Source organism: Delphinapterus leucas, chromosome 1 (genome assembly GCF_059928025.1).
Source record: "Delphinapterus leucas isolate spDelLeu-1000000601 "Yukka" chromosome 1, BTC_Dleu_Yukka2, whole genome shotgun sequence".
Classification (NCBI taxonomy): domain Eukaryota; kingdom Metazoa; phylum Chordata; class Mammalia; order Artiodactyla; family Monodontidae; genus Delphinapterus; species Delphinapterus leucas.
The window spans coordinates 40,068,226-40,082,773 of record NC_143129.1 but is presented as its reverse complement, the minus strand read 5'-3'; the positions used below and the strand labels follow the sequence as shown (position 1 = coordinate 40,082,773).

At 55.5% G+C, this 14,548-nt stretch overlaps 1 protein-coding gene across 1 annotated transcript in view; it reads right to left on the bottom strand.

Annotated features, from left to right (window-relative positions):
• The window catches only part of NFASC (neurofascin), a 76,885-nt gene that overhangs the window by 25,689 nt on the left and 36,648 nt on the right, over positions 1-14,548 (bottom strand). Inside the window, exons 19-24 of the mRNA XM_089908345.1 lie at positions 12,987-13,209; positions 10,888-11,003; positions 9,061-9,265; positions 7,764-7,886; positions 6,483-6,656; positions 4,032-4,046 (exon numbers count right to left, since the gene is read on the bottom strand). Of these exons, the coding sequence (XP_089764471.1) occupies positions 4,032-4,046; positions 6,483-6,656; positions 7,764-7,886; positions 9,061-9,265; positions 10,888-11,003; positions 12,987-13,209 (856 nt within the window). The remainder of the gene's footprint in view (positions 1-4,031; positions 4,047-6,482; positions 6,657-7,763; positions 7,887-9,060; positions 9,266-10,887; positions 11,004-12,986; positions 13,210-14,548) is intronic.

The window sequence follows — 14,548 nt, the reverse complement described above, 5'->3', positions numbered from 1 at the left end:
AAAAGCCCTTTCATTCCCCCCCGGGGACTCCAATATTACAAGTCCTCCGTAGAGAAGGAGGGACTGTTCCCGGGATCCCAGTCGCTTCCCTATTTGTAAGATCAGAGGCATTATTGGGCCTGAGGGTGCTGACCACAGAAGTCACACTGGGTAGCTGACTCTGCCCCATGCATTCCAGAGATTCCTGGGCAAGGTGAAGGCAGACTGCGCTATATTCCCCAAACCCCAGTCAACTCGCAGACATCAGGAAGGGGTGGGGGGAGGGGAACGTGCGGTGGGAAAAACTCTCCCTCTCACAGTCAGTATTCAAGGATGTATTTCAGTCCAAGGTGGCCCCAGGCCTGGAATGCAAGCTCAGTGCTGTAAGAGCTCAGCCTGCGGGAATTCGCCTATCCCACCCACCAAGACACACACACACACACACACACACACACACACACACACACACACACACACACGTATAAGGGCCTGAGAGATCTCAAGGCAAAGGTGAGCTCCCTCTCAGGCCTGATGCCTGGCAGCTCCCGTGGCCACGGAACACACATTGGCTTTTCCTGCTGTTCTGAGCTGCCGGAAGGAACCCTGAGAAGCTATTTCGTCCATCTGGATGGGACTGCTCTGCTCTGGTTCCTTATCAATAGTGTATTTTCGAATAATTTCTGGCAACTGCAATGTTCACAAGGTTCCCCTTTGCTATGACTATTTAAAAGGCATCATCAAAAAACTGAAAATGCCTTTAAAGTTAAATCATCCCACCCTGTGCAGTGCAGAGACGTGGGCTTCCCTTCTTATGTGCACAGCGGTGCTGCATTTCCCAGCCCCCGGAAGCTATTCACACTCTCACGTGGGCCCTGGTCCTCATACAAACAGGTACACACACTCATGCTCACACAGGGCCTACAGCCAGGCCCACACGCTTCCTCGGGCGCTCCAGCGAGCAGCCCTAGAAACAGAGATGCTGAGAGAGGCTAGGCTAGAGCGAGTTTCTTCCTGGGCCCTGCTGGGCAGAGACAAGAATGAGCAATGACTGAGGATGCTTCCACACTCTCCTCCCCTCCCTCTGCCAAGTGTGACAGGAGGAAGGGTTTTCTTTGATGATGGCTACCTAGATGCTTATCCTTCAGCTCAGCAGCAACAATCAGGTATTAGCGAGACGGGACCAGAAGGGGGTGGGAGGAAAGGAGGCACTTCCCAGGCATCCTCCCAGAGGGTCCCCGGCACTGGAGGCACAGTGGAGAAGACACCTTCTGGGCTGGCTGAGGTCCCAGCTGGTAAATCAGCATCCTCTCTGGCCTACTCATTAGCTGTGTCTATTGTCCCAGGGTTGGACAGGGCCAGAGAGACTGGGAGGTCAGAGGTAAGAAGGCAAGGCTCTGAGGGAAGGGACAGAAGGGTCAGGTGAGTGAGTTGTTATAGGTGGGAGGGGAGGGCAGGTTTTCCATGGGAAACTGTCCAGCGCTCAGGTCTAAGGGGATTCAGATGATTTCAACCCCTGGGGCGGGGTGGGGGTAGCAGATAAACGGGGAATAAGGACCAGAAGCGGGGCTTACAGTCAGAGTGGCCCACAGGCTGGACAGACTCGTTGCTGGGCTAGGGTGTCATCTTCAGCCACAGCAGGAACTATGGGCTGGAGAACCACCCTGGTCACTGCCCAGTGGAGACCACCAGCCCGGAGACCGAGAGTAATGGGGAGCCACAGTGGGCCTGGAGCTGGAAGCACAGGACCCCTACCTGAAGGCAGTGTCAACCTAATGGCTTACCTAATGCACACTGGAAGGCACCCCAGCTATGGCCCAGGGTTTTCCACCAGAGTTTTGGGCGACACCACGCAGGAGATGGAGAAAATTAAGACAACATGTCTCTTATTCATTTTTCGTTGCCCAGAGCCTGCCCTGGAGCTGCCCACCAAACACTGGCAGATCTGAGCCGAGTCAAAGACAAGGACAGCAGTTTCCAGACATTCCAAGGTGGAGGGTTCAGTCCAAACATGTCCACCTGGTGCACGGATTACCCTGGCCAAATCACAGATGGCCAGGACAGATGGGCAGCAACCCTAAGAGACTGCAGATGGGGTGCATGAGAGGGATTATCTTTACCGGGTGAGATAGGAACAGATCAGTCTGGGGGGGAGAATGCCCACGTTTGGAGAAGATGAGAGGGAAGGGAGCAGCGGGCTGGACTCCAGGCCCGCGTCACCCGTAGAGAACCTGAGCGCCATCACCTCGCACCCGCAGACTGTGCAGGAGGCTCTTCTGCATCTGAGGCTGGGAACGGCTGATGTTCCCAGCACAGCTCATTTACCAAGATGTGCGTTGTGCCTCTACCACCATGTCACGTGGAAGCTGGAGCCTAGGAAACACATCTGACCGATGGACAGAGGCCCTGGCAGCCTCTGCACACCAGGGTGAGCTTGGATCTTTCCTAAACGAGAAGTAGGAAGTGGGGTGTTTGGAATTACATGCATCCCCCTCACACCTGCCACACATGAGAGGGGCAGCAGACTGGCACGGATGCCCACTGAGCAAAGCATACTCCCCGTGACCGGATCCACTTGCTTTGGGTCCTGGGTACCAGAATGGGGAAGGTGGACTGCAAGCCGCTTGACCAAAGAGCGTCTAGGTGATTCACGTGGTACCCTCCCTGCATCTCCCCTTCTATCTCCACTAAGTCGCTTCGGCTGCCCTGAGCACCTGCTATAATAGTCCCAGGGGAAACCCTTATGCAAACTTGAATCAGAAAGTTAGGGCCACTCCCAGACTGCAAGGATGGCTTTCTCCCAGTCTCCAGGCCCAGGACACCTCTCTGCCTCACATCCCAGCAGAGGTGGGGAGGCACTGGCCCCTGCAGGCCTGGGTTATTTGGGGGCGGGGGAGGTGGAGAGGACTGGGGGTGGGAAGGATGATGGCAGCACACCACCCAGATCTGACTGGCGGAGCAAACGCAAACAAAGGAAGCAGGGTGCGCAACAGAAACAGAATCAACCTAAAATAGCGGGGCAGGGGGCGGTAAATGAGAGAAGGTGGAGGGGAACCAAGCTGGGTAGGGTGGCGTCCTCTGCCTAAGCCAACCCTCCAGTTCCTCACCTGGCTCTCGGCTCTCCCTGCTGCCTAGAGCCTGAAAGGCTCTGGCAAACCCTTGCCCTATAGCCTTGGTTCTGCCTCAAAGGAGGGCAGCGGAAGGCACCCTGAGGCCCCTGCCTAGTTCCTCCAGCTTGAGGACCGGCCTTCGGTGGTGATGTTCCTCAAACCCACAACATGAGGACTTGAGACAAGGACCTTGGCTAGCAGGTCATCTCCTGCTCCAGACTTGCCTGCCCAACTCCTCACTGTGCGTCCACCTCCCAGACCCCAAGAGTGGAGACTGTTCTTAACACCCAAGACTCTGAGAAGCTGGGTTTCTGAGGGGTGAGTGGGCCATCAGTGCATGGTGTCCACTGAGACTCCAGGTCCTGGGGCACCTGGCCCCATCCTGGGACATGCAGACTCGTTCTCACTGACTAGAAGCCATGGTGGATGGCAGAGCTGGTGCCAGGCCCCATGCAGCATGCAAGGCCAGCATGCACGGCGTGCTCACCCACAGGTCACCCTTTCAGGGGATGGCAGCCTGACCAGGAGACAGGAGCCAGCTGCCCCCACTCCTTCTAGGGCGCAGCTGGCCACCCAAAGGCTGTGGACCCTTTCTCTGTGCTCTGAGATGTCAAGCCTGGGCAAGGCCCCAGGTGGCTCAGGGGAAGTAATCACTCAGCTTCAGAGAAAGCTGCAGCTCCAGAGAACAGGTCTGCAGCCTATGCATGTGGGGCCCCTTCTCAGCCAACCTCCTTCTCTAGCGAAGGGAGGAGGATGTGTTTGATCTCCTCTGGTCCCATCCTCCACATACATCCTCCTGGAGAGTCTGGCTTCCCAACCACTGAAAGGGTGAGTCCGGAGCATGCTTTCACCCCAAGCCTCTCCCTCCTTCTCCGCTCTGGCTGGGCTGGACTCCACCTGAATTGCCCCATGCCATGCCCATTACCTCCGCTGCTGGTACGGTACCTGCGGTTGGAGCAGCTTCAGAACACAGCGCCCAAGATAGCCAGAGAGGGAGAGGGCGAAAGAACGAGAGGGAAGAGAAAACAGCACAGGTGAAACCACAAGACAAGCAATCACAGGACAGAGAAGGTTCTGGCTCTAATCTGACCCAGACGGTGTGGCCAAGTGCTGGTCACGGCCCTGAGAATGCCACCTGGTGTTCGGGGATCATGTTCAACTCCACTGGGGTCTGGCACGTTCCTACGGAAAACTTTCCTGGGTCTTGGAAACCTTTCTAATATACTCGCTTCTGCCTCTACTCAAGGACATCTAAGAGGTGGCAGCAGAAACAGTCTACCTCGAGTGCTATGTTCCCAGGTCTTTCTCAAAGGGTGTGTCCTTTCCTAGCTGGGCTGGGGTGAAGGAATCTGGGTAACCCTCAGTGACGCCGGGAATTGAAGGCATAAAGTACAGGTGGTTTAGGAGGACATCAACGCTGGTCAAAAGGATGGTTCCTTCAGCCCCAGGGGCACGCGTTGAATAGTGCTGGGGTGGGGGGGTGGGTGAGAGGGAGCACATTTGGCTGAACGCTCCCCACACCAGCTCAGCCTCGGAAGGCTGGGGCATGTGATGGACTGGAGCCCGGAGCCACTGTCCTGCTGCCCCGTTGTATTGTATGAAGTAAGAAACTCAACTGGGGACTGAGAGCCCTAAAAGGAATTCCTGAATTTGCCGCAAACCCCTAGGTTGAGAAGAGAGTCTCTCTTTGTTCTCCTGTCCCCTGGAGCTGAAGATCCTTCCCTGGGGTGGTCACTGGGGCCAGGCAACGGGGCTTTGTTCATCTGATGTTCTGTAATGGGGGGGGGGGGAGATGCGGAGGGAGAAGAGGCTCTCTTTATGTATCTCCTTATAGAATTAAGTAATCAAGAAAGTGCATCATCCCTGGCCTGGCCTTTGGTAATAGGCATATATTAACCACTTACCCAAAGTCCCCCAGCCCTAATAAATTGCCCAAGTTCCCAGGAGACTGGAAGGGTACACTAGGAGGGGAGCTTCTTGTGTAGCTCACTCCTGGTTTACAAGAGCAGAGAGGTAGAGACAAAGCACTGTCAGCCTTTCTCTACATTCTGCCTGCCCCCTCTCCTCTCTGCTTCAGTGCTGGCCTACTGGCCAGGGAAGTGGGGCCTGGGGAGGGATGCAGGGCTGCTTATGAAGCTGCACTGGGAGCCTGGGGTAAGGCAGCAGAGGCAGCAGGGCCTGGAAGCACTGCTCCTCTCCTGGGTTGGGGGTACCGGTGCTCAGCAGGTCCAATCAGGCCAGGGTCAGGCCACCGGACCTCAGCCTTCTGGGGAAAGCACTAGACAGGATAACCTGTTGTCAGCTTCAAGGATTCCTAATCACATCACCCCTTCTTTGAAGTCTTCCCTTGTAGAATCAACCCCCCTCCCCTGCACAGCCACTGCACTTCTGCCATCTAGACATACACAGCTCATGGTGAATTACAATTAGATATTCCTGTGGATGTCCCCCCTTCTAGACTGTGTGAGCTTATTAGCTTTACATCCCTTGTTTTGGGTACAGCGTCTGGCACCTCATGTTGTGGGTGCTCAAGAAATGGCCTTTGAAGAGACCATGGTACCTCTGGAGAGGCAGAGCCTCCACCCGCTGTCATAGGGGATCTGCCAATATCGAGGCTTCTAGTGGCTCGTCTGCCCGAGAGGTTCCTGGAAGCCAGAACGTGTGCAGATGGGCCTGGAGCCCCCTCTAGTGGACTTCTCAGGCAGGCGCAGCTCTGGGGCGGGGTGCGACGCTGCTAGATGCCAGAACCCAGGAGAGGAACTCACGTGCTCTCTGTGGAGCTGGTTTGGCAAATGGCTGTTTCCAAACCCCCTTTCCTCTCCTCAGCCTGACAACTCCCTCAATTCAGGCGGCAAGGAGGGACTACACCTCCTGCTCTACTCATGATCCCGGCAATTAGCTTCAGTCACAGCTGTTCCCCTCTCTTCCCGGCGCCACGCATCCTCGAGAGAAGAAGGGGCACCCCCAGATCCCTCACGGGGCGGTCTCCATTGTACTGCTGCCTCCCTCACTAGGCGAGCATCTTCCCTGCTCTTTGGATTTTCGTGAGCACATTTACTTCCAGTACGCTTTCTCTCATCCCCTCAACTCAGCTACGATTCACACTCTCTTCCCTATTCCCCCACCAGAAGGAAAGATCACAGATGTTAAGTAGCTGAGTAAGTTAAGGCCAAGTTGGGATCCAGGTCTGACTGCATCAGTAAGAAGATGTGTTTTCCAGATACATCGCCGGTACCTACCTCTCAGCACACAGGGTGGCTCCCTCCTCTGGAGGGCTCGAGGGCCTGCAGCCTCTCCATCCCAGGAGGCCGGGGAGGCCAGAGGCCGAGTGAGTGTTTCTCTAGGCATCCGAATTCCCCGGGACCATTCGCCCCGAGGCTGCCGCAGTGCACCTACCTTCATTCGGGGGTGCTGGTGACTCCTCTGTGACTGCTTCCCCAGAGCCCACCTGCGTCCTGGCACTGAGGGAAAAGCGGTAGCGCGACACGGGGTCTGCTCTTTGCATCGTGAACTTGGTCTGATTGGGAGAGAAGTTTTCCGCTATCTGCTTTCCTACTTTGGTTCCATTAACTGGGGAGAGACAGGTAAGTGGAATTGAACTTTAGCAGCATTGACCATGATGGGCTATATGATCTGCAGCTGGAAGGACGAAGCCTTCCCGACTCTGCTGGGAGGGGAACCCGTGGAACCTGCCCGTGATCTTAAGGACTCAGGGGAGGGAGGTGATTCAAAGGCCGAGGGCTGCGCAAGAACTCCTTTCCGGCTCTTTGATGACGCACCAGGGTAACACTTTTTCACTGATCTCGTTATCGCCGGCTCAGTGCAAAGTTATGCGGCTGATTCGGAAAGATTCAATCTTTAATCCTCGAGCCTTTTCAACAAGAACAGAACTTGAAGTTCCTTTTTTTCCTTTCAAACAGAACTAGGGCAAAACCACTAGAGCTTTTCATTGTTAATGCCTCCTTTGTAAAAGGCCTCCTTTGTCAAATACCTCAAAGGGGGAAGGTCAGGTCCAGAGGTGGATTCAGGACCACGCACACAGTTGGCTATTAAAATCCTCAACAGCACAGCACCTGTCCTTTGAGCTTCACATTGAGGCACATCATCACCCACTTTAGGAGACTTGAAGTTTTTCAAATGAATGACACTCCTGTCCCTGCCTGGTGATGCTGAACTCTTTAGGTGAGGTCGCCCAGACCCAGGCTCCTGACTGAGCCACTCCCAGTTCCATGGCAGCTCTACATACAGCTGCCTTACCATAAATGGCATCTTATTAAGGTGTCCCCGAGTGTCAGTGTCGTGTGGATTCCTATGCACGTACTATCTGTCCCATCGGATGGAAGGTCCATCAGGTAAGGAAACTTCTCTCCTAGACTTGTAGGTGTTAGAGACTCTAAGATTCCTGAGGGCAGGGGTTGAATCCCTCATCAAACCAGAAGTCCCCTTTGTCTCACCGGGCCGACTGGAAGCTCCCTGCAGGAGGAGGTGTGTCAGAAGAGCAGGGATTGGGTCTCACTTGCCTCCCCTAACCCTACGGGAAACTTTTTCCCTGGCCCCTCTATCCCTCCACAATGACCTCTGTACCCATAGGCTTTCTACCTTGATTCCTTAGGAAAAGTGTTGAGAATGGGGTTTCTGATTCTCAGGTTATCCAAGAGAAAGAAGGGCAGAACGTACAGGCCACGTATTTGAGAGTGTATCCAATCAGGATCCCATTGGGGTGTTCTGGATGATCCCATTCCAGGTTGATTGTCTCCAGGTTGGGCTGCCGGACTCGGAAACGCCTGGGGGCACTGGGTACTTGGGGAAGGAGGAGAGAGTGGGGGAGATGGGGGAGAGAAGAGGGGCGGGCAAGATGAAGAAAACACAAAAAACAAAGCACAAGTATGAAGGCATTGACCTCTGGGCAACCCCCGTGCTGGATCACTGTTAAGCCAGAACCCAGAGAACTACGAGGTGGCCAGCGCCCATCGCCCCATCCGGGATGGCATTTCCCCAGATCTAGGACAAGCACGGCTCAGGCTCGGTTTACATGGGGAAGAAGTCAGTCAAGTTCTCCTTTAGCAACTAGCCTGGATTCAACACACGTTAGGCTCTGATCCTGCAAAGAAACCTCCAAGGTGGGCAGTCATTCCCAGGCAGGGAACCAGTCTTAGCCGTTTGGTAATAGAGGCTGCAGTTCCCAATCCTCAGACAAGGGTTCTCACCGCTGGGTCCAAGCATCAGGCCCTGGCCTCTGGGCTGAGAACGCCGGGTTCAGGGGTGAAGAGAGAGAAACCCATGATGGAACATGTGGATGGTGCCAAGAGCATGAGCAATGGGGAGAGGCTGGTGATGAAAGCCAGACGAGGAGGGAACACAGGAATAAAGAAACAAGAGGGGGGAACAGAGGAGAGGACAAAGGAGGAAGAGAAGAAGAATGGGGAAAATAATAGTTAAGAAGGGAGAAAGGAGAAACAGGAGAGGGCAAAGCCACTGCCCAGCTGGTTCAAGAGGGCTGGCAGGAACAGGAGATGCGCCGGGACCTCGGCAGGTGTCTGCCTCCCAGGACCGGGCCACCCACTGTGGGGCAGTCTCTTGACTACAGTGGTGTAACAAGAGTGAAGGTCCTCGGGTATGGCAAACCAACCAGGTGCCTCTTGGGGTCAAGGTGCCTGAGCTCCCTCAGGAGGTGGTAGGCAGGCAGCCCCGGCTCCCGCAGTGCCCTCGGGAGTCCGTGTGCACATCCCGTCTGGAATCATGTCAGCAGCCAGCACAGTCTCGTCTTGATGTACAATCTCCCGTCAGGGCGGCCGCCTTGGTGACGGTGCTCCATGAGCACGGCCGGAGCTGCTCAGCTCGCAGGTCATCCCTCCTTGAGGTCAGGCAGAGGTCAATTTGTGTGGTCCAGGCCGAGCCACGCTGGAGCCGCTCAGGGCCACCTGGCCGCGCCACCCTCGTCCTGCCCTACCCAGGGAGCTGCGGCCGGACCTACCTCCTTCCGGGGTGGTGAACTCCTTGGTTTCACTGCGAGGCCCATCGCCTCGCCCATTGACCACAGCCATCTCCAGCTTGTAGTTACTGTAGGGGAAGAGGCGGGACACCACGCCACGGAGGCGGTCGCCGGGGAAGCCGGCTTGCTGCCTCTTCTGAGACACCCACAGGTTCTTCAGCAAGCTGCTCTCCCTCCAGTAGTAGGCCTTCAGGACAGAGGCAGGCCGGTAAGGGTTCGGCCAGGCAGGGCCAGGTTAGTTGTTAGTGGTGGTGCTCGTGGTGACCGGTGTTCCCTTTGCTGGCCACAGGCTCCAAATCCCCAACGACCTCGTCCGGCCCACAGAGGGCTGGGGGTGTCCTGACAGTCCCCATACATTAGCCACTAGTGAGTGGGAACTGATGTCAAACAAAATGAGAGTTTTTGGTTTCAATCATTTTCTGAGCCATGTCGCCTCTCTGGGGAACAGGCAAGTCAGCCCAACTTACAGCTGAGCGGCTCCGTCTTGAGACTTCTTTCCAAGCTGGGAATAGGTCGCTCAGGGAGTCCGTGCCAGAACCACAAATTTGAGCCAAGGGTCCAGGCACGGAAAGCTCTTTTCCGTGCTCAAAGACCGCACCACCTTGAGTTAGATTTAGTATGGTTTAGATTGGCAGCGGGCAGGAGTTGAAAAGCAGCAGGTTACCCCCGGAAGTCTGAATATAAGAAAGGGTTGATTTAATCCATTGAAGTCAAATGGTTCCTTTTAATACTGTTTAAAGACCTTTAGGATAGTGACATGTCCAAGCCAATGGGAGACCGGGCTGTGGGGTGGCAAGAGCTCGGATGGGATGGGACGGCCTGTGCAAGGCGGTAGTGTCACAGGTACAGTCGAGAGAGTCTGAGACACGGGGTCTGATGAGCAGTGGAGGAGAAGCCCCAGGTCAGCTGTCACACGAGCATCACCCGGGGCCTCCAAGGGCAAGGCAAGGAGGAAGTCCAGACTTAAGAGGGGGACCCAAAGGGAGCTTTAGCCAAAAAAATCTCTAGGCAAGTAGGTTAAGGGTGCAAGTTGGGGAAGAGCTCATTTAAGCATATATATCACCTTGCCTTCCTTCCCCTACCTACCAAATCCATTTCCCGAGAAGACACTGACTCCCTCTGTGTGCCCCCAACTGTCCGTCAGCCAACTCTCGATGACCCGTAAGCCTGTGTTACCCCGGGGCTACAGCCTCCCCAGGAAGCTTTAAAAAGAGCTACTCATCAGGGAGAGCCTTGCATACCCTGGGTTTTCTCTCCCTTCCCTTTCAGAGAGAGAGACGTCAGGGACGGAAGAGGTGGCCAGGGGAAGCCAAGGGCCTCGATAATCGGAGTTGGCTGTGACAACAGGGAAGGGTTTGTACCCTTCTAGTGGCTCTTCCGGTTAGTTGGGGCTTCATGAAATCAGACTGGGTGAGGCAAGCAGCCCAGCGGGGGCCATTAGGAGAGGGGAGGGGTGTAGCTCAGCGGTGCCTCAACACTGCTTCTGAAGATACACGTGTGTCCACACACATGGATTACAAGCATAATGTGCTACGTATGGTCAACCCGAACCCAACACCCTTCACATGATTTTCTGCTGAGCAGAATCTCTCAGCATACCCGGTGCAGGATACATCTGGGTGTGTATATATTTTTTTCTGGGTATATTTTTGAACAGCTAACCCTAGACATCATCTTCTTGAACCAACTCTGGATCCAACAGCTATCCCAAGGGACCCCTTCCAAATATCTTACGGCCCGCATCTGCTACCCCCTTGCCCTGGTTAGCGAGCTGGGTGGTTAGACAGGGCTTGGAGCTGGCTTCCTCACGCGGTACTCTCTGAGCTGGCCCTGGACCGTGTCGGAGTAGACGCGGTTCCACTGAAGGCTGATGGCTGTGCTGTTCAGGACTCGGATTTTAACATCAGTGGGTGCAGCCCTGGGATCTGCAATGTGTTGGGACAGAGAGCTGGTTATGCAGGCGGGGCTGGGCCCCCGACTCCGGAGTCCCCTCCGACTTGTCCTCTGCTGGCCTGCACCTCCAGCCCACTCTGGACACTGGGTACTCCCTGAGGGCAGGGGCCATGCCTCCTCCACCAGCCTGGACTTGAAAGAGTGTGGGGAGGCTCAGCACAGGTGGAGGGCTCTGCCTACACGTTTAGAGGGCAATTATGTGCAACCGTCACACAGAGTCTCTGTTTGCCCCTCCATCCCATTGGCCACCCTTCCCCACCCTGCTTTGGGTCCCGGGAGGCTTGTCCTCTCTGGACCGTGTCAGCGGGGCTCCCCTGTTCTCAGGCTTCCAGATGGGTCTGCCCAACAGGAGGTAGCAACAGGAGCTCCCAGGGCAGGAGAGGGAAGACGGTATCTATCCCCGTAGCTGCCTGTTTGCGGGGAGGCAGGATGACAGTAGTGTATTCTACACAAGGGCAGCCCTCGCTGGCCATGGTGACTCGCCCGCCGCCAGCCCCTCAGGGCCGGAGCGGTATAACAGCTTCCTGCTGTTGCTGGCGCTCCAGCTGGTTTGCTGTACCTTGCTGCTGTCCCTCTTAACCCTGTCCTCACATTAGAAATAGTCCCCTTTGAGTGGCATTTATTTTCTGCCAGGGCCCTGCAGGAAACGTTACCTACAGACTAAAGACACCCTAACCAAGTTCAGGAAAGGATCCTGATCCCGTGACTACTTGCAAAGGGAGGGCCGCTCCTCCCTCCCCCGTAACTGGTTCTCACCCCGTTTCCTCTACTCTGCAAAAGCAGCTGTGCCCCATCCTCTCTAACGCATCTGCCGCAGGGGTGCCCGGATGCGATGGAAGCCGTGAGGTGGTCCGGGAAGTCCATGGCTAGATGCTGCCTTTTCCATACTTACCCTCCAGTAGTCCCTACCGTCTTCTGTCCGGAAGTGTCTGCCACCACGCAGATGAGGCGTGGGACGGACGGAGGGCCTGCTGATCCCGCCTACTTATCTCCCAAGTGGGTCCAATGCATAATCACTTCCAGGGAAGCGCCCAACCCTCACTTACTCCCATCTCACCGTTATGAACCCCACTGGCCCTACTCCTGACCCCAGCATTGGCCCTTGTGACTCTGCTCCTCCCCAAGACTCTCTCCTCCCTTCCCTCTGGTCACCTCATCCACCTACATGATTTCTTCTTGGATCAGACCCAAACACACCAGGACATGGATTGCCCTGACCAGGAGGGGCGTCACCGACCCTGTTGCTTTGCTCAAAAGCTTACAGGATTGATGTGCTGGGGGCAGAGAGGCTACCACCATCTGGAAAGCCAGGCACATACTTCTACATATATGCCCAGAATTATGTTGATTTACTCAGTGACAGCCTCCAAAGAACTTCTCTTTTTATGTTCAATTCCAAGGGCTAAGAGCGACACTGGGAATGTTGCAGTGCCTGGTCTGGAGGGTTCCAGTCTGGGGCTCTGTGGACCTTGCTTCCTCAAGGATTCCCCTGGGGAGCCCAGGGAGGAGTCTGGCCTGTGGCCCTGCTTCCGGTGGAGGTGTCTAATTATGGCCCGTCGGGACGGATGGTCCGTGGTGCTAGCAAGCCCTGGCAGTAAGGTAGATCAGAAGGCCTGGGTTCTATTTTCAAGCCTGACATTTACTATTGTGCAGTATTGGCAGGGGTTTCCCTTGCAGGGCCTCAGTTTTCATGTCGATAAAGTGAGAGTATTGGACTAGGTGACGACGTTCAAGAATACTAACTAGTGTTCGGATCATACCATCTCTGCTCCCGGCATTACCTGGGGCCTGTCTGCTCTAGGTCACTGTAGGGGATTTCTCTTCCCTGGGAACTGGCTGTCCTCCCGGGATGCTCTCGGAAGACCCCCGACCCACCCTGAGGTTCCTGGTCTGTGAGGGGGGCCTGTGCAGCCCAGCCGTCAGGGTCCTGGGTGGGGACAGGGGCGGGTACTCACAATCTTCTCCGGAGTAACCGATGACAGTGTCTGGTTCAGGGCCCTTCCCAAAGTCATTTTCTGCCTGGACTCGGATCTCATAGGGCACGTAGACAGGGGTCTGCCCCACCACATAGCGGGAGCCCCACACAGTGACATTGTTCCAGGTCTCTCGGGTCTCTCTCCGCCGCCACTTGACGATGTAGCGCAGGTTGGGGCCAAAGGCGGAGGTGGCGTTCATCGGCTGAGCAGGGAGAGAGATGGCAGGAGTGGAGAGGGTGCAGGCGAGGAGCCCAGGCCACCCACGGCTCGCACTCTTTCTGTGCCAGGCACCCTGCCCCAAAGTGCCCAACAGCGGCCAGCCCCCTGGCAGAGCTGGGGAGACCATGGCCCCCACTCTGAGTCCCCCCCCGGAGCCTGGAGTCCTGTGAAGCCAGCAGCGTGCAGATTCTCCACCCAAGCCCTAGTCCCTCTGATTCCACAGCCAGCCCCCCTGGCAGGTGCACAGGGAGAGAAAGCTTTATTGTCGACAGGACTCTTTCCTGTGATGGAGCAACCAGAAAACAAAATATGGACAGTGATATAATGTCTCCAAAGTCAGAAAGGGGTGAGTTTGGTTCAGCCACAGCATGCCTGCTGCCAATGAACTCAAAATTCCAGATTTCAGTCCTACCTAACCCTTGCACGTCTGCCCTGTCCTCCCCAAAGGCCGGAGCTGGGAGTGAGCATAACTCTTGTTTTTGTTCCCTAAGGGCCTGGTCCAGGAAGCAGTCCCCCGGGACCCCGGAATACAGAGCCGTAGACCAAGAACCGACCCTTGCAAGGTCCTGCAAGACGAGTCCCGGTGTCTTAAGTCTGGGCTCCGCCCAGTTGCCAAGGCTGCTGTGAAACCAGGCTCTCCGAAGACGGGGATGGTCGTGATTCCAAACTCTGTTATCTCCCTGTTTCTACTACTCACGTCAACAGCACAAAAATGTTAATATTTCGGTGGCTGAATTTGCATCTCTTAGACTTGGAAGGGGTTTGGAAAAAAGTCATTTTGAGGCCACATATCCCAGTTTTGGTTTGGAAAACGTGGGTCAGTGAGCCGACATGAAGATGAGCTTTTTCAATCCTGGCCCGGAGGACATCTTTTGAGTCACCTTGTCCATCCTGGACTTACAGATGGCTGATACTGGAGGACCACTCAGAGGCTGGTCTCTCCCCACTCCCAGCAATCTCCAGTGATGGGCCCCCAGAACACACCAAAGCGAGGTACTGGTGTTTGGGCTAAATCTTTCCTACAGACTAATCTAAATTTCTCCCTCTTCTGAAGAAGCCCATTGATCCTGCAGGACTCTGTCTGATTTTTCCAGACTGACAGTCTCTGTTCCTTGGTCATCTCTGCTCCTGTCTCCCGTCTTAAATGTTGCTCTTAGACGTTCTCCTGTTTGGTTTCTGGATGCTCAGTGCAGAGACGAGTAGCCCCCGCACCAGCCAGGTAGTCTGAGCTACCCTGCAGCCTTGGAGTCACAGGGGTGTAAAGGGCGAGGGCTCCCAGGCTGCGAGGCGAGCAAGCCCATCGTGGATGGGCTGCGAGGGGC